This window comes from Phodopus roborovskii, unplaced genomic scaffold (genome assembly GCF_943737965.1).
Source record: "Phodopus roborovskii unplaced genomic scaffold, PHOROB, whole genome shotgun sequence".
NCBI classification, from domain to species: domain Eukaryota; kingdom Metazoa; phylum Chordata; class Mammalia; order Rodentia; family Cricetidae; genus Phodopus; species Phodopus roborovskii.
Window position 1 is genome coordinate 46429983 of NW_026126517.1, and position 18053 is coordinate 46448035.

The following is an 18053-nucleotide window of genomic DNA, read 5'->3' on the forward strand; positions in this document are numbered from 1 at the left end:
GTTTCCTGGCAGGCCTTCCCACTATTTTCTTTTAGAGGCTTTTTTTCTTTTTTTCTCTGCATGCTGACTGTCTCGGAAGGAGAGTTTGCCTAAGTGGAGCATCATGGACCCCCAGGGTGTACTCAGCTGTGCGGTGGGGTTGCTGATGTGACTGCTACTCCTGTTCCTTCCATGTGTGCAATTCTCATGATTTGAAATGCATCCTAAGCAATTCCAGCTTTATTTATGTGGCTTTTTCTGCTTGAACTCAGTCCTGCTCTGGGTACCCAGGGCACAGTTAATGACACATGATTTTATACAGACTCTTTTTGCTGTGTGAAGATTATGTTCTGTCCCCCAAGAGAAGTGCAGAGAGCCTGCAGGGAGCCCTGTAAAGGGACAAATTGAGGGGGGCTCTGGATGAAATGGCATATAAAAATTCACTAATTAGATATTTTTAATGAATTTCACTTTGTTTAGCTGTGTTTACATAATTAAAACAAAGTTATTATTATTGGTGGTGGTGGTGGTGGTGTGTGTGTGTGTGTGTGTGTGTGTGTGTGTGTATGTGTATGATATGTGTATTCTGGTCCTCACAGATCCTTTAGAGCTGGAGTTATAGGCAATTGTGAGCCACCTAATGTAGGTAATACTAGGAACTGAACTCAGGTCCTCTGGAAGAGTAGCAAACTCTCTTAACTACAGAGCCATTTCTCTTACCTCTTCTTCATTTTAATAAAGAGATTCTTCATAGATGACACTATCAGGAAAGAGATTTGAGATTTTACCCTGCTCATAATTTTAGACAACCCCCCCAAAAAAAATTCATCAAGAACCAGGCATGGTTGAGCATGGCTATAATTCTAGCACTTATGATGCTGAGGCAGGAGAATTGGGAATTCAAGGTCACCCTTGACTAGATAGTGAGTTAGAATAGCCTAGGATGCCTGAGACCCTGTCTCAAAAACCAAAACCAAAACACAGACACACACACACACACACACACACACACACACACGTATATATAGTGAGGTATATTTACAGTGATCTCATTCAGTACAAAGTGAACTTTGTTGACAATGGCATTGTCCTTGATGAAAAGAATCCCATGGGAAGATTTACTTCAGTGTATATATAAAACTTTTACTTATTAGCTGTACTAAAAATGCCTAATTGTTTTCAGTGTTCAATCTTCCAACTCCTGCGTGTGATGAAAATCACATAAAAGTCAGCAGCACTTCAAAACTCTTCTGGACACCTGGCTCGTGTGCACCAGCGCTAGCGTTCTGCAGGGTTTGTTCGGAAGCTGGCCCGCCACTAGTTCCTTATCTCTAACTGCTCTTATCTTCCCACTAGAAACAAGCCAATGACCTCGTGAGCACCCTAATGAAATGTACACCCCACTACATCCGCTGCATAAAACCAAACGAAACCAAAAAGCCCAAAGACTGGGAGGAGAGCAGGTACGATACAGGGGAGAGGGCAGGGCTAGCTGGGGTGGGCGTGGCATGTATGACCACCTCTGGTGAACCAACGACTGTCATAGGAGGAGGCATGCGTGCTTGGTACTTCCTGTCTCGTCGATTTTTTTTTTTTTTCCTTGACAATATCTGTGTAATAGTTCACCTCATCTTGTCTTTAATATGTTTGCAGCATCATCCCATTCGGAATTAATTTAAGATGTTGGAGGCAGGTGTTAAAACAAACCTTTGTACTGAAGAGTCACGATGGTTTTGAAATTAGTTTGCGGCTCTGTTTAGATGTACAGCATGTAGTCTGTGTAGGGTACTTAGCTCGGGGTGGCAAAGGAAAGCCTAAGGAATCGGGTAAGGTGATTTGCCAGTGACTGTAGCTTATGAAGACCCTCAGACAGGCTAGAGGGCCTGAACTCTCCGTAGACGAACAGAGTGAAGACAGGATGAAGCCAAAGGAAATGGATGGACCACGAGCACTCAGACATCCTGCTACGTGAAGAAGCTTGTGTCACTGGTGTGTGGGAAGTGACCCATGTAAGGGGAAGTGAGTTGACAGCTGTAGGGTGTTGACTGAAGAGATAAGATTCATCTCCAGCAGCTGGAGAAAAGGCTTTCCAGTTTACAACACTTACTCTTGCAGAGGACCCAGGTTCAGTTTCCAGCCCTCACACGGTAGCTCACAACCATCCATAATGCCAGTTTTGAGAGATCTGACTCCCTCTTCTGACCCCTGCAGGCACCAGGCATGCAAATGATACAAGCAGAGAGGCAGGCAAAACATTCATACACATAAAATAGGATAAATAAATACTTAAGATATGTTTTTAAAACAACTGGAAAATCCTGGGACCATTCCTAGGAGACATGATCTTATCATCCCCTTGGGGTATGGGAAGAAGAGCTGGGGAAAGGTCTCATAGTAGGGTAAGAATAGCTACAGAGGATACCCTGGAACATCACCACATCACCAGGTCCTAGGCTGTGAGCCTACAGGAATGCTCTGTTCCCATCTGGGAGAAAAGAAGACTGGATTTTGTAAGGTGTCAAGTGAATAAGTAAAGATAACAATGGGAAGAGACCAGGCTTAAAGAGGACAGCTGCTGAGAGGCAGGGAGGAGTCCCTTCCCCATGCTGTCCTCAAGCCCCATTCTCAGCAATGAAGGATGGATGGTTTGATACTTGAGCCTTTGTAGAGGGGGAAGGGCAGACAAGGAACAAAAGAAACACACTGGCCAGCCTAGGTTGGATATCACTGTCTGAAGGGTGTTCTTTCATTCTTGACACTAGAGGGTTCTTTCATTCTTGACACTAGAGGATGGTCTGGGATGTGGTTAGGGGATGGGCTGGGATGTGGTTGAGTTGGTAAAGTGCTTGTCTAGAATGCATGAAGCCTTGGCGAGGCTTTGACCCCCAGCGCTATGTAAACCAGACACTGTAGAGCGGGTTTACTACCATGGCTGTAGTGGCTGCTGCTTTTGCTTCCTTTGATGTACGGTTGTGTTGTGTAGCGCTGGGTGGCCTGGACAGAGATTCACCTACCTCTCCCTCCAGAGCTCCTGAGTATTGGGATTGCAAGCATGTGCCACCATGCCCAGCCTAGCTTATTTTAGACATGGCTTCTGGTGATCAAACTCTGGCCCTCATGTTTGCAAGGCAAGCATCTAGACCCAAAGTACCACACTGGCGCCCCACCCGGAGCTGGACTGGGACTAGCTGGACTGTTAGTAACTGATTTGCACGGAACACTTTGTCTTCCATGGTGCCAGTCTGGCCCATTTAAACAGTGGGTCTAGGACAGGATGTCTGTCTGTGAGATCTTTAACATGTACTGATGTATGCACAGCCCACCCACTCACATGTGCAAATACATGTGCTTGTGCACACAGCAGGGTGGTGTCTTGGGCAACCTTAGAGAAAATGTTGGCAACAGAAGTACCATTAGGGGTACCTAAGTCAAACTCTCCCCCTGTCCTTCCCCTCCTCTTTCCAATAAACAGTCTCAAATAAGAGCATTTTGCTTGAAGCTAGAGCGATGGCTCAGCAGTTAAGAGAGTCCAAGTTTGGTTCCCATGTGCCTCACAACCACCTGTAACTCCAACTCCAGGGGATCCAACACCTTTGGCCTCTACAGGCACCTGCATTCACACGCAGGTGGCCACATACAGACACACAAATACACAAAATTAAAAATAATATTTTTTTAAAAAATCAAGAAAAATAAAGTACTACTCCCAACCTCAAGTAAGTAGCTGTGCTAAAAGGCTTTCTTGTAAAGAAATTGTGCAGTAGCTATTGTGCAGACCTACCCCAACCTTGATGCTTCCTTCACACAAAATCCACCTTGACTTGGGCTGGCATGATGGCTCAGTCTGTAAAGTGCTTGCCTTGTGAACATGAAGATCTGAGTCTGATTTCCACTACCTATATAAAACTTCTGAGCCTGGCGACATGTGCTTGTAATGCCAGTTCTGAGGAGGCAGAGACAGGGAGATCCTGAGGCTCGCTGGCCATCCCGTGTAACATAGGGAAGTGAGAGACACTGTCTCAAAGGAGAGGGGTGGCATTCCGAAGGATGGCACCCGAGGTAGAGTGATAGAGTGTGGTTTGTGCACACATGTGAGAACTCCTTCCTCCTCCCCTCCCAACCCCCCCCAATCTGATTCACTGGAGTATCAGAAGACAAAAAGGCACGCTATAATCTTTATGGGATTTCTCGTGGTGTTTTCCTCCATCTACCCCCTCCTTCTCCTCATTTGCCCTCTCTCCCATGACCAACCAGTCTTTGCTGGATTTCAGCAAAGATACTGTAAGCATCTGCAGGTCATGGTTTACGGAAATGCGGGGTGCGAGCTGACAAGTATTGGTTCACATTTCCAGTGGGACAGCTCCCCCCTAGGTTTAATCTCAGATTCTTCACTTCCATGTGAGTATGGAGGGCTGAGTCGCTGGTGGGAATTACACGCTCAATTGAAGTTCTTGGTGGAGAGGGTTACTCACTCCACAAGTTTATGAGGTACAGGGTTTTTCTCTTCCTGTTGAAATGTGTTTTTGTTTGGCTTCTGGCAAAGTGGCTGGCCTTGGGTTCTGAATTGCTGCCCTCACAGAGTTCTCAGCCTGTGGCTTGCTTGAAGGGGGCGGGGAAGGGAGGGAGTGAAGACAGTCCTAGGGGTGACTCTTCCCACAGAGTGGCAAAGGTGACCTGGGGGAACAGTCCCTCTATGACAAGCCAATGTCAACCATTAGTGATGCTCCAGCAAAGACATCTCGGGTCCTTTGGTGGCCTTGAAGTTCTTTTACACATCACAGAATTGGCTAGACTGATTGGCAAATAGCAGAAAACCTATGTAAGAAATGTCCTGGACCTTGATGTCATTTTAACAAAGTCTAACTTGATTCAAGCTGGAGAGATGACTCAGTGTACAGACGGCTTGTTGTGCAAGCATGGGGGCCTGACTTTAGATCCCTACACCCACATGAAAGCTGGGTCTATTGGTGTCCATCTATAACCCTAGCAAGTCAGTGCTAAGAAAGGTGGCCAGCCAGTCTAATCAGAATGGCAGCTCAAGGCTGGAAACATGGCTCACTTACTGTTCTTCCTGAGGATCAGAGTTAAGTTCCCAGCATCCATGTCACAACTGCTCCAGAGGGCCCAATAAATAGCAAGCTCCAGATTCAATGAGAGACCCTGTCTCAAAAACTAAGGAAATAATTAATGGATTGAGGAAGACATCCCAGTATTAACCCCTGGCCTCTTCATGCACCAGAATGGACAAGTATAATGCGTGTGGGCACGCATGTGCTACACCACATGTCAAGGTCAGAAGACAACATGCAGGAGTATAGTTTTTACTTTCTATTATGTGGTCTCAGGAATCGAACTCAGGTCATCAGGCTTGGTAGCAGGTGCCTTACTCACTGAGCAATCTCACCAGGCTGTGAAGCAAGATCCTCACAAAGGGAATATCCTTTACTGTGTGAGTTATGGGCAAGGCCTAGGTGTGGTAAATCCATGTGTGATGTGGTCCCTGCCTGAGGCTTGAAGAGAAGCCAATGTTATTGAACAGTGCATTGAAAGTAACCTACATCCAAAGTTGGCACTTTGGGGATGGAGCAATGGCTCAGCTGTTATGAGCTCTTGCAGAGGACACAGGTTCAATCACCAACACCCAGTTATAGGAGCTCTAGTGCCCTCTTCTGGCTTCCTCCAGTATTGCATACACACCATGCCCATAACAAAGCAACAAGGCAAATACTCATGCATATAAATTGTTTTGCACTTCTGCATTTTTTTTTCTTACTAGAGAAAGGGTCATTAGTGAGTTTGTATTTGAACAAAGGGGAAAGGTAAATTATTTTTCCAAGTCAGGTTTCTAGAATGTTTCTAATTCAAGGGAAATGTGCACGTTGAATATCAGTCTTTTCTAAAAGCTATTTGTCCTGGAGCTGGCTGTGGTCAAAGTACTTGCTGGGCAAGCAGAAAGACTGGAGATCAGCTTCCCAAAGCTAAAGTAAATGCCAGATGGGTGTGACAACCTGCTTCTAATTCCAGCGTAGGAAGGCAGAGAGATGGGAGATCTCCAGAGCAAGCTGATTAGAGGCTAGCCGTGTTCACAAACTCTGGGTTTAAGGAAACAACCATGCCTCATTGAATAACATGCACATGCATCCATGCACACATGAAAATGAAAACCAGAAAAAAGAGTTATCCTGAAGGAGTCAAGTCTTGATGACTGAGAGGAAAGAACTATGCCGCAGGCCAAGTTTCAAGGAAGACCTGTGAGAGTCTTGCTTGGAAAAACACGCCCAGAAATGAATCATCATTACTGACAGGGATGCTTGATTGATCAGCCCGTCTGTAGAGATGGGCTGGGTCTGCACTGCAAATGGGCTGGCTGAAGCTAGACCTGGGAAACTTGCCAGATTTCCACTACTATTAATAAAAACCAAACAAACAAACAAGTAAAACCAAATGGACAGAGATAGGTGGGTCTGTGTGTGTTAAAGGCCGACCAGAGCTTTACAGTAAGACATATAATTGAAATATAGTTTAAGCCGTTCTTAACTTGGTCATTTGAAAAATCCTAGAAGTATAGCTCATTGAGTCTAGAATTGATACTAAAGTTTAATGATGAAAAACAACTCCAAGAGCATTTAATTCAAAAAGTTATTTTGTTGAAAAAAAAAAACAATTTTGTTTGTAATCCATATGTTAAGTATATGGGGCTTTATTTTTATTTTTGTCAATTATTTTTAGCATTTACATTTATTTGTTTCTTTGAAGGGGGTACACATGAGTGCCAGGGCACATGGATGGAAGGCAAAAGACAACTTATGAGTCTTTTTTTTTTTTCCTCTATCATGTGGGGTCCAGAAACCAAACTCAGTTTATGAGGCTTGGTGGCAAACGCCTTTACCTGCTGTGCCATCTCGCCAGCCCCACTTATTCAGGATGGCCTTGAACTTCTGTGCTCAATGGATTGGATCCTCCTGCCTCATCCTCTCAAGTAACTAAGGATGATAGGCACACAGCTTCATTCATACCTGACTTTGGGTTTTTATTTAATTGTTGTTCTGTGAAACAGATGTGTGATGTCTTCGTGTATGATTGCAGTAGTTCATAATATTTTTAGGTTACTATCACACAGTTCAAGAGTTCAGCTCGGACACTATAATTACAATCTTGTAAATATGTCCCCTGCAGCTTCGTAGTAGCGGGTATTGGGGGGAGGGGCACCTGGAGCATAGTTAAGAAAGTTGTCAAATCAGCAGGGTGACAGTTTTCCGGTAACCTCCATGTCCCATATTCCTTTTTAGGGTAAAGCATCAAGTAGAGTACCTGGGTCTCAAAGAAAACATTCGAGTGAGAAGAGCTGGGTATGCTTACCGGCGCGTCTTCCAGAAGTTTCTACAGAGGTATTGAACCAGTTACCTTTGGACTATAGAATTTTTTTTGGCTCAAATAAGATTAATTTGTCCACTCAAAGCACCTATCAAACAAATTTTAATGTGACCACAGAATCGGGCATCCATCACCACAACTAATTTTAGAATATTTTATTGCCCTGAAAATAGGTCCTGCTTTCCGTAGTTGTCATCTCTCCTCTATCCTCCATGCAAGGCAGTCACCCATGTGCTTTCTGTCACTGTTGACTTGCCTGAGTCATATATATGTCCTCTGTGACTGGCTGCTTTTACATCATGGTGTTTTCAAGAGCCGTCAGTGGTATATATAGTATGTCTATATCTTAATCTTATTCATTGGCGAATAATATTCTATTGTATGGATATACCACATTTTACCTATTCATTCATCGGTTGGTAAATATCAGTTGCTTCCATTTGGGGGCCGATGTGAATAATGCTACTGGGACAGTTCTTGTCTAAGCCTTGTTCCAGTTCTTTCCGATGTTGAACTAAAAGTGGGATTGCTGAGTCATATGGTAATTCTATGTTTAACTCCCAGAGTTACCGCCAGGCTGTTTTCCCAAGTGGGTGCACCATGTTGCATCTGCACCCACAGTATTTGAGGGTTCCATTTTATCCCAGTCTGAGCCAACATATGCTAATATCTGACTAACCTTGCCAGTGGGAGGGAAATGGTATCTCGCTATGGTTTTGATTTGCATTTCCCAGATGGCAAAGAATATTCAAAACTCTTCATGAGTTTATTGGCCATTTATATTTCCTCTTTAGGGAAATGTCCATTTAGGTTGTTTGCCCCTCTTTTTTGTGGTGGGGGAAGGGGACTTTTGTCTTTTTATGAGAGACATAATATAGAATATGTCACAGTTAGTAAGCCTTCTGTGAAGTCCACAGTACAAGACTTTATGATAATCATGACATGGGAGGGATGGAGCTGGACCTGACTGGATGGATTAATAATATGAGAACAATTGCAAGAAAATATTTAGCCCAGGGGGCTGGGAAGATGGCTTAGCAGTTAAGAGCATTGGTTACTCTTCCAGAGGACCTGGGTTCAATTCCCAGCACCCACATGGCAGCTTGCAACTGTCTGTAACTCCAGTTCCAGGAAATCTGGCATCTTCACACAGACATACATGCAGGCTAAACAATAATGCACATAAAATAAGAATAAATAAATCTTTTTTGTTTTTGTTTATCAAGACAGGGTTTCTCTGTAGCTTTGAAGCCTGTCCTGGAATTTGCTTTGTAGACCAGGCTGGTCTCGAACTCACAAAGATCCTCCTGCCTCCACCTCCCAAGTGCTGGGACTAAACGCATGTGCCACCACTGTTCAGCCTAAATAAATCTTAAAAAATATTTATCTAAAAAGTGCAAGAAAATATTTAGCCTACCTAAGAAATAAACTAGGGCATTTAATTTCAAACACTTTGTAGAATCCATGTTTAAATTCTCTTTGTAGCCCTGACTATACTGGAACTTGCTATGTAGACCAGGCTGGCCTTGAACTCACATAGATCCTCACGTAGATGCCTCTGACTCCTGAGTCCTGGGCTTAAAATCATGGGTCACTATGCCTAGTTCATGTTTAGATTCAAACTAATTTTTATATTCCCCTGAAAGTGTATTTGACAGGACCATGTTTAAGTGGTCTCACTCTGTGTTTTGAAAATGATAAATTTGGTGTTCTTGAAATATGAAGTCATTTTAACCTCCCTGATCCTTCTGATGAATTGTTCTGTTTATTTAATTTCCTTTAAGAAATGAGGTAATGGGAGCCAGATGGTGGTGGCACACATCTTTAATCCCAGAACTCTCGAGGCAGAGACAGGCAGATCTCTGAATTCAAGGCCAGCCTGGTCTGCAGAGTGAGTTCCAGGATAGCCAGGGCTATACAGAGAAACCCTGTCTCATTAAAGAGAGAGAGAGAGAGAGAGAGAGAGAGAGAGAGAGAGAGAGAGAGAGAGAGAGAGAGAGAAGAAAAAGAGAGTAGAGGGAGCATTAGGCCTATAGCTCAGTTGGTAGAGTGTTTACCTAGCATGCAGGAACCTCTGGGTTCAATCTCCAGCATAACACAAAACCAGGCTTAGTGATGTCTGGAGAGATGACTCAACAGTTAAGAACTGCACTTGCTGCTCTTGCAGAAGACCCAGGTTCAATGCCCAGCACACATGGTGGCATCTCATAGTTATCTGTAACTCCTGTTCTAGGGGGTCCAATGCCCTTTTCTGGCCTCCTAGGATACCAGGCACATGTCACAAGTGTGCACCACCATGCCTGGCTTTTTCATGTATTCTGAAGGTTGAACTCAGGTCCCCATGCTCACATGGCAAACATTTTACTGACTGAACCATCTCCCTAACTCAACTTTGTGAAACTTTTTGTGCTGCTGAGTACCCTGAAATCTGAACAGATTCGGATTAGAAAAAAAAAATAATATTTTGTTTTGCCTGAAGAGTGCCATGGGAACCTCTAGACAATAAGAGGAAAGGAAAGTGGATTTCCACCAGGGTATGAACACAGAAAACCAGGATATAAGTCAGGCAATAGTGGCTTGTGCCTTTAATCCCAGCACTTGACAGGCAGAGGCAGGTGGGTCTCTGTGAGCTTGAGGCCAGAGCGAGTTCCAGGACAGCCAGAGCACCACAGAGGAAAACCTAAAGAAACCCCAGGATAGGCAGGGAGGACCAGAAATACTGTAGCAGTTAGACCAGATGTGGAAGACCTTCCTAGTCACTGAGACCTGTCACCTGTCGTTGAGAGAAATTGAGGGAACCAAGCTGTACAGTGACAGCATTTGCCTTCAAGGCCCCTCTTGCCCCAGCAAGAGCCCACTATCCACCCTAAGCATGGCCTCCCACCCTCGTAGGTACGCCATTCTGACCAAAGCCACTTGGCCTGTGTGGAGAGGAGATGAGAAACAAGGTGTTCTCCATCTGTTGCAATCTGTCAACATGGACAGCGACCAGTTCCAGCTCGGGAAGAGTAAAGTGTTCATCAAAGCCCCAGAGTCTGTAAGTACTAGCTACAGCCCCACACCTTTCCTCCCGTCTTGCCGCTGCCAGCTCCCACACACACACATACACACAGCTGGATGCTAGCGCTCCTCTGCCCTTCATAGCCTTTTCTCGAAGAAGCCTGTCACCTCCATGTCTCCTCTCATCTACCAACCACATCCACTTGCTTCATAGCATTGAGTTATTTAATAAAATATCACCCAGTACAATGGCTTCCTTTCCTCTTTACTCCTTTCCCTCTCTATGAGGTCAAAGTCATGTCCAAGGACAAGAGCTCTGACCAGTTAGGTTGCTTTTATATACCAAAAGCCTTAGCAGAAACTGCCTGAAGTTATGCGCCTCGTGTTACAACAAAACACCCGATGAAAGCCCCTGAGGAAAGGAAAGGTATTTTGGCTCATGGTTCTGGGGGATGTGGTCCACCAAGGGAGAGATGGTGTGGTGGCAGGAGCTTGAGGCAGTTAGTCACAGTGTGTCCACAGCCAAGAGACAGGGAGCAGTGAACGCTGGTGCTTAGCTTGCTTTCTCCTTTTTATGTCGTCTGTGAACTGAGCCCATGAAATGGTGTCATTCATGTTTAGGGTGGGTCTTCCCTTCTCTACTAACCTACTCTAGATAATTCCACTCCAACAGGACCAGAGATTTGTTTCCATGGCTACTGTAAATCCCATCCAGTCAACAAGGTTATAATCATCTCAGTTATGAATAACGTGAGCTACAAAGGGGCGTGCTTGTGCTATAAGGGAAGTTTTGTGCAACTGTGTCCTCGTCTAGGTTACACCAAACAGGCCAGTTACGCTGAGCCCAGGGTGGGAATTTCAGGATCGAGGCTGGAAGACGGGGAGGAGCTAGGGAGCAACTCTGTGGGGACAACAAGGCCAGTATCTGGGCTGTGGGACCCAGACCCCCCCGAGGCAGCAATGCATGTACATGCATACTTCATGAACTTACAGGAATTCTACATGTGGATTGTGGGGAGTTTTAAGCTATCCTGATGCAGATGTGGGCGTTAGGGTCCTAGGGAATGTCTTCATGTGTGGGAGTCCAGCAAAGTTCTGAGTCCTTCTGCCCACTTAGATCTGCGGCTGTAGAGTAAGGACATTGCTTTGCAGGAATGTCAGGAGGATCAGAGCTTCAAGGTCAGCCTCAGCTCTATAGTGAGTTTGAGGCCAGCTTGAGCTACCTTAATTTAAAAAAAAAAAAAAAAAAGAAAGAAATTGATAGCGAAGTTGGCAAATTACATTGGAGAAATTGCTGTAACTGAAGTTGGACCCCTTAGTTTTCTTTCCTGTTGCTGTGATAAAAATACCCTAACAAAAGCAACTTAAGGAAGAAAGGGTTTATTGGGCTCAGGTCCATCATTGCCAGGAATCTGAGGCAGCAGGGACTGAAAGCGGGTCATATCACATCCACAGTCAAGGGCAGAGGGCAATGAAAGAGTAATGTGCATGCTTGTACTGAGCCTACTTGTTCTACTCTTATATAATCTAGAATCTCCAGCCCAAGGAATGGTGGCAGCCATAGTGGGTGTCCCCACTCCAGTTAGCATAATCAAGATACACCTGCCCCAGATATCCCATAAGACAACCTGACATAGACAATCCCACATTAAGAGCTCCTTCCCAGGTGACTTTAGAGTATGTCCCTCATAGGCATCACCATTTCTTGAGGTTCCTGTAACTACCACAAAACTTCATCTCAAGAATTGGGGGGGGGGGGTTGACTCAGTTGGTAAAGTACTGGCTCAGCTTGCACGAGCCCTGAGTTCCATCCCCAGCACCACATAAAATGAGTGTGGTGCCACAAGCCTGTAATCCTAATAATTGTGTGGTAGAGGCAGAAGGATCAGAACTTCAAGGTCAGCCTCAGCTGACCTAGTGAGACTGAGGCCAGCTTGGGCTACAGGACACTTTTTAAAAAAAAAAAAAAAAAAAAAAAAAAAAGGAACTGATGGCGAAGTTAGCAAACACACTCATCAGCCCAAGAGGAACTAGCATGGGCACAAAAGAGTGTTGCAAGAAATTCTGGTCTCACAGCATGCTCTCCATCCTGATTCCTGTCTTGTCTGTGAGATGAGCCCAAAACTCAAAAGTGATGGAGGCTGTAGCTGAATGGTGTGGCAAGCCATGGAAATTATTTAGGAAGTGAGTGGCACCCACCAGTAGACCAGCTATAAGGCTGTGGTAGTCCTTCTCCACTCTGAGTTATTTATAGCCTCTCAGCAATTTCATTTCCAAATATAAAATGAAAATGTTGTGTCATATGCCATTAGGCAACCCACAGCACAGCTCCTGTTCTACTAAAATGGGCCAGAGTGATTAGTCAGTACAACACAGATCTTCGGCCGGCTCGTAAGGCTCACTTTCCGACTTAGAAAATCTTCATGTATAATTAAAACGGCCTGGTTTTTGTTTTATTCTGAATTAATTGAACATTGGAATTTATATCTGAAACCCATGTTTATTTTGGCCTGCCTTTAGCTTGCCTTCCTCCCAACAGCTGTTAGCCACCTCTCCTTCTCCTGACTCCATCCCTGAACTTGTGCACACATATGCACACATATGCACCTTCCTTCCCCTCCCCCCTCTTCTGTCCACACCTAGCCTTGACTTGGAAGCACTTCCCCCAAAGTTTAGTTTTTTAAACCCACCTTAGGTAGCTGCTCTGTGGTTGAGAGTGCTTCCTACTCTCCCAGGGGACCCAAGTTCAGTTCCCAGCAGCCACGTCAGGAGCTCCCAGCTGCCCGTAACTCCAGTCCAGAGGATCCAGTGTCCTCTTTTGGCCTCTAAGGGTACCCACACTGACACACACACACACACACAAATAAAAATAAATCTTCAAAACAACAAAGCCACCTTGTGATTTTCTCCCCTACCCCTTACAGTGTTTGTTGAATACACACCAAATAGCCTCTGATCTTCAAAAATTGGTGTAAGACACCAAAGAGTTTGTGTTGTGTTTTATGCATCTGTCTGTTTGGCTTTTCTTTTTATTCTCAAACCTCCCTGATATCTAACCCTCTGGGCTTTTTTTTGGGGGGGGGGAGGTGCAAAACGAAAACCAAAGAAACACCTAAAACCCAGCTAATCTTTGAAATCATCTCTTGGGTGTTGGGAGCTGTTGGTGTCGCCTCCTTTCTGGTCACAGGTGTGTTATGTGTGTCCTGCCAGATTAGTCAGAAGTGGAAAAAACCAAGATGAGAAATATCAATGAATGTCCTCCGGCAGGTGACCATGGAGCTGAGACTTTAGGCATCGGTCTAGTTGCTAAGTTGTGAGCCCCATTGTAAGCCTAGAAATATGTTCCTTCGTCCAGCTGGGACTGCAGTGAAGGGTGTAGGGTTTGGTGTTCCTTGCTGTTGGCATTTATTGTCCTGGATGTTTCTAGGCAGCCAGGGCTGTGAATGGGAAACACTGGGTGGCAAGAAAGTGGCTGGTATGTATGTGCGTATGTATGTATGTATATGCTCAGATAAACACAACATTCCCAACTTCCTTCAAACCAAATTCTTTGTTTAAAGTTTTATTTGTGTTCATTTTTGTTTATATGTGTGTATACGCCTGTGTGGGTGTGAGTGCAGCTGAGCGCAGGTGCCTCCAGAATCCAGAAGAGGATGGCAAGAGTCCCTGGAGCTACAGGCAGTTGAGAACTTCATGATGTGGGTGCTGGGAACCAAAGTCTGGTCCTCTGCAAGGGCAGTAAGCACTCTTAACTGCTGAGCCTTCTCTGCAGCCCCTTTCTGGAACCATCTTTACTTGGAGTTTATATTGAACTGTCCTATTTGTTTTCCCCTCCCCCTACATAAATTGCTACATGGAGGTGGGTTATGCGTTCTGCCCACAGTTTTACAAGCCGATGATATCTAGAGAAAGCTTTGTGCATTCTGGCGAACAGGAGCCTGCAATGCCTAGAAAACAGGCTCTCTGTTCAGCCATACCCAATCTAGCTCCGGTGTCTCATCTGTGAAATGGCCATATGTGTGTTGAGGAGTTGGAGGACAGTCTGGAGGGATCCCTGACTACAGTGAACACTCCATACACAGTGGCTCCTTATTAGTTTTCACAGTTCCAAAGCCCAGCTGCATGTGAGCTGGTCAGCATGAGCTGTCCCCTTGGCCTGGCTCTCCAGAGTCTGATTTGGGCCATTTGTTGTGCCAGCTCTCCAGAGAGCCTAAGACTGACACTGCAGCCTGGCTGCAGCCACTGTGGTTTCTGCCCGGTGCCCTAAACACTCCTTGGAGATTGCATGAGGCAGGAAGTCTAGACTTCAGCCCAAAGTAGGGCAGCCCTCTTCCCACAGCAACACAGTTCTGGCAGAAACTGGAAGGTTCTATTCTGAGGCCGTTTGCAGCAGGCTACATCTTCTCTTTAGATCTGGCTACCTGCTTTGTCCTTGGACCAAGGAAGGAGAACAAGTCACAGAGACTGTGAGCAAGAGAAGACAGAGGCCATTCACGTACACTCAGACTCAGCCCTTTTCCATTTCCTTTCCATTAAGGGAAGAAACATAAATTAAAAAGTGGGTACTGCTCATACATCCCATAGTAATCATTTCACTATTTGTGCATAATAAGAGATTTTTTTGTATTTCTTCAGTACACTGAGGCTCCTTGGAAGAACAAAATTTGATGTTCAGGGCAGGAAATGTCTTAGTTGTTAAGAATACTTGCTCTTCCTACTGAGAACCCAGGCTCACACTTGGTGGCTCACAGCCATCCTTAACTCTTCTTTTGGAGGCCTCCAAAAGCACTAGATGTACACAGGCAAAACACTCAAACATGTAAAATAAATACCTTCTTTAATTAATATAAAGCTTTGTTCAGATCATGTGGATTGGCTCATATGTGTCTTCTCTGCTGTTCCAGCTTTTTCTTCTAGAAGAAATGAGAGAGAGGAAGTATGATGGGTATGCCCGAGTGATACAGAAAACATGGAGGAAGTTCGTGGCCCGGAAGAAATATGTCCAAATGAGAGAAGAAGGTATTATTCATTTAGCATTTTTTATCATATCATAGTGTGTGTGTGTGTGTGTGTGTGTGTGTGTGTGTGTGTGTGTGTTGAGTGTTCCTCTCCCTGCCTGATCCGTCTTCCTTCTCTGCTCTCCTGGGCATCATAGCCTCAGACCTGTTGTTGAACAAGAAGGAGAGAAGGAGAAACAGCATCAACCGGAACTTCATCGGGGACTACATCGGGATGGAGGAGCACCCGGAACTGCAGCAATTCGTAGGCAAGAGGGAGAAGATTGACTTTGCTGACACTGTCACCAAGTACGACAGGAGGTTCAAGGTACTCACAGCTACCTGCCCCTAAAGAGTCAAAACAGAGTTCTCATTTACAAGATTTTTGCAGACTGTGTTCATTGAGGAAAACTTGTAAAGACTCAGATGAGTCAAAAGAAAAATAGCAGTCAACGGTAGGCAAGCATCCCTGTTGGCATTTTTCTGGGTGTCCTTCAGAACCTCTTTATGCAGACATATTTGCATATTTAGTATTGCAAAATAAGATGTGCATTAAATGTTCTTTTATGTCCTATTTGTGCCAGGAAGAACTTCCCATACTTAATACAGTATTCTGTTTAGTAGATGCTTTGCATTTTGTTTTGTTTTGTTTTGTTTTTGACACAAAGTCTAGTGCATTTGAGTGGTATCAAATTCCATATGTGGCCAGACATGACCTTGAACTTCTGATCCTCTTGCTGCTGCTTCTGGAGTGCTAAGATCACAAGTGTCCAGCACCAAGCCCTGTTTATGCAATGCTGGGGACTGTGCCCAGGGCTTCATGCATGCTAGGCAGGCTCAATCACCTGAGCCACACCCCCAGCTGACTTTTTAAAAAGCAACTTCTTGTATTAGTCAGGAAAAAATAATGGTGTGAATAGCAGCACTGGCTTAATAAGACATGTTGTTTTACTAAAAGGAAGTCATTCCTTGCACCCTGGAAATGGACCAGCTGCTGTGAGGTGTGTTCTCAGGGCTCCCGAACTGCGCTATAATAAGGAGATCAGCCACATATTCTAAAGCATATTACTTGTTTAGTAATGGTTAACCTGTAGACACCAGCAGGAGGCCTGTTTGGAAACCACGCTATAGCAACCCTTGGTCAAGTCACCATGTTTGTGGGTTTACCTGAGACTGTCCCTTTCCACGTGTTGTCAGGGCGCCTTCTTATAAACCATATGCAGATGCCATTTTTGTAAGGTGAAAAAAGTCAAGTGTCATCATCATCATGTATGCCAGACTTTTCTGTCAAGGGGCCCGAGTCAGCAGTCACACAATAGCCGTTCTGGTGAAAGTGAATGTCCACCACCCAGGACAGCTGCCCTCTGGCGCACCATTGTCACGGTTGTCTCTCTGACCATGTCTAGCTGCCTTCTGAAAGTCCCTCTCCTCACAGGGTGTCAAGCGAGACCTGCTGCTAACCCCAAAGTGCTTGTACTTAATTGGAAGAGAAAAGGTGAAGCAGGGCCCCGACAAAGGTCTTGTCAAGGAAGTCCTGAAGCGGAGAATTGAGATGGAGAGGATCCTGTCCGTGTCCCTCAGGTAAGTGGGACACAGCTCTCCTCACATCACCCACCACCTGCTGTCCCAAGAGACCACCAGGCCCACGATGAAGCGAACAGAATTTCCATTCTCCTCTAAGAAGACCTGGGCTGGGGGTGTAGCTCAGTTGGTAGAGTGTTTGCCTGGCACTTATGACATCCTGAGTCCATTCCCCAACATCAAACAAAGCAGGCATGGCAGCACACACATAATCCCAGTACTTAGGAATTAAAGACAGAAGAATCATAAATTCAAGGTCATCCTTGGCTACCCAGTCAGTTCTAGGCCAGCCTGGGCTACATGAGTCCCTGTCTCAAAAAGAAAGTGAAACATTCTGCTCACTGGTGCCCATGTCTACCTGGAAATGGAATGTCCCTCTCTAAATGAAGCTGCTGGGCTCTTCACAGACTCAGACCCTTGACCTACCAGGGTGGAAATCCTGTCTACGGTAGGATAATCCAAAACACATTTGTAGTATGACCATCTTGGCCTGTGGCTTTCCCTCTATTATCCATTCCCAGCTTTCCTGGATAAAGGGCCAGGTGGGACAGTGAAAGTAAATGTTTAAAGCACTAACTCAGGATGTGGTAACACCTCACAGCTGAAGGATACATCAGTGTCCTTCCTCAACACCACCTCAATAAGAGCCCTGGGTCGCCTGGACAGCCCAGATGTCTGGGTCGTCTTTATGCTTTAGTTCATTGGCTGTCTTACACCTTTCCTGGCCACCCTTGGAGTTCTAAAGAACCCATGGGAAGATGTTTTCTTTTTTACCTGCCTGAAGAGACACTGGGCCAGGATGTACTGTGTGACCTGAAATGTACTGGGTCCACCTGAGAGCTGTGGCTGAAAGCTAGGAAATCACACCCGGAGGCTGTTGTTGTGAAAGTCACGAGTGCTCCCCCTGCCCTTAGTGCCCAGTCCTGTCTCTGGGGCCTTCAGACCTCATCATTCGTATAGACCCTCACGAAGCTGATCATCATCTCACCAAGCACCTCTGTTCTGTTACTGTGACTTTAAGGGTTACCCAGTGTGATTGTTTAGTTTCATAGTTTCGAATTCTTCCTTCTGGTTTCCCAACCCCTTCTACCTGAGCCTCTGGGGATAGACTATGTCCTGGTA

At 45.2% G+C, this 18053-nt stretch overlaps 1 protein-coding gene across 2 annotated transcripts in view; it reads left to right on the forward strand.

Annotated features, from left to right (window-relative positions):
• Nucleotides 1–18053, forward strand: part of Myo1e (myosin IE) — a 180875-nt gene that overhangs the window by 139560 nt on the left and 23262 nt on the right. For both annotated transcript variants that reach the window (XM_051197887.1, XM_051197886.1), the window contains exons 17-22: nt 1336–1442; nt 7269–7367; nt 10246–10390; nt 15258–15372; nt 15509–15678; nt 16786–16931. In XM_051197887.1, the coding sequence (XP_051053844.1) occupies nt 1336–1442; nt 7269–7367; nt 10246–10390; nt 15258–15372; nt 15509–15678; nt 16786–16931 (782 nt within the window). The remainder of the gene's footprint in view (nt 1–1335; nt 1443–7268; nt 7368–10245; nt 10391–15257; nt 15373–15508; nt 15679–16785; nt 16932–18053) is intronic.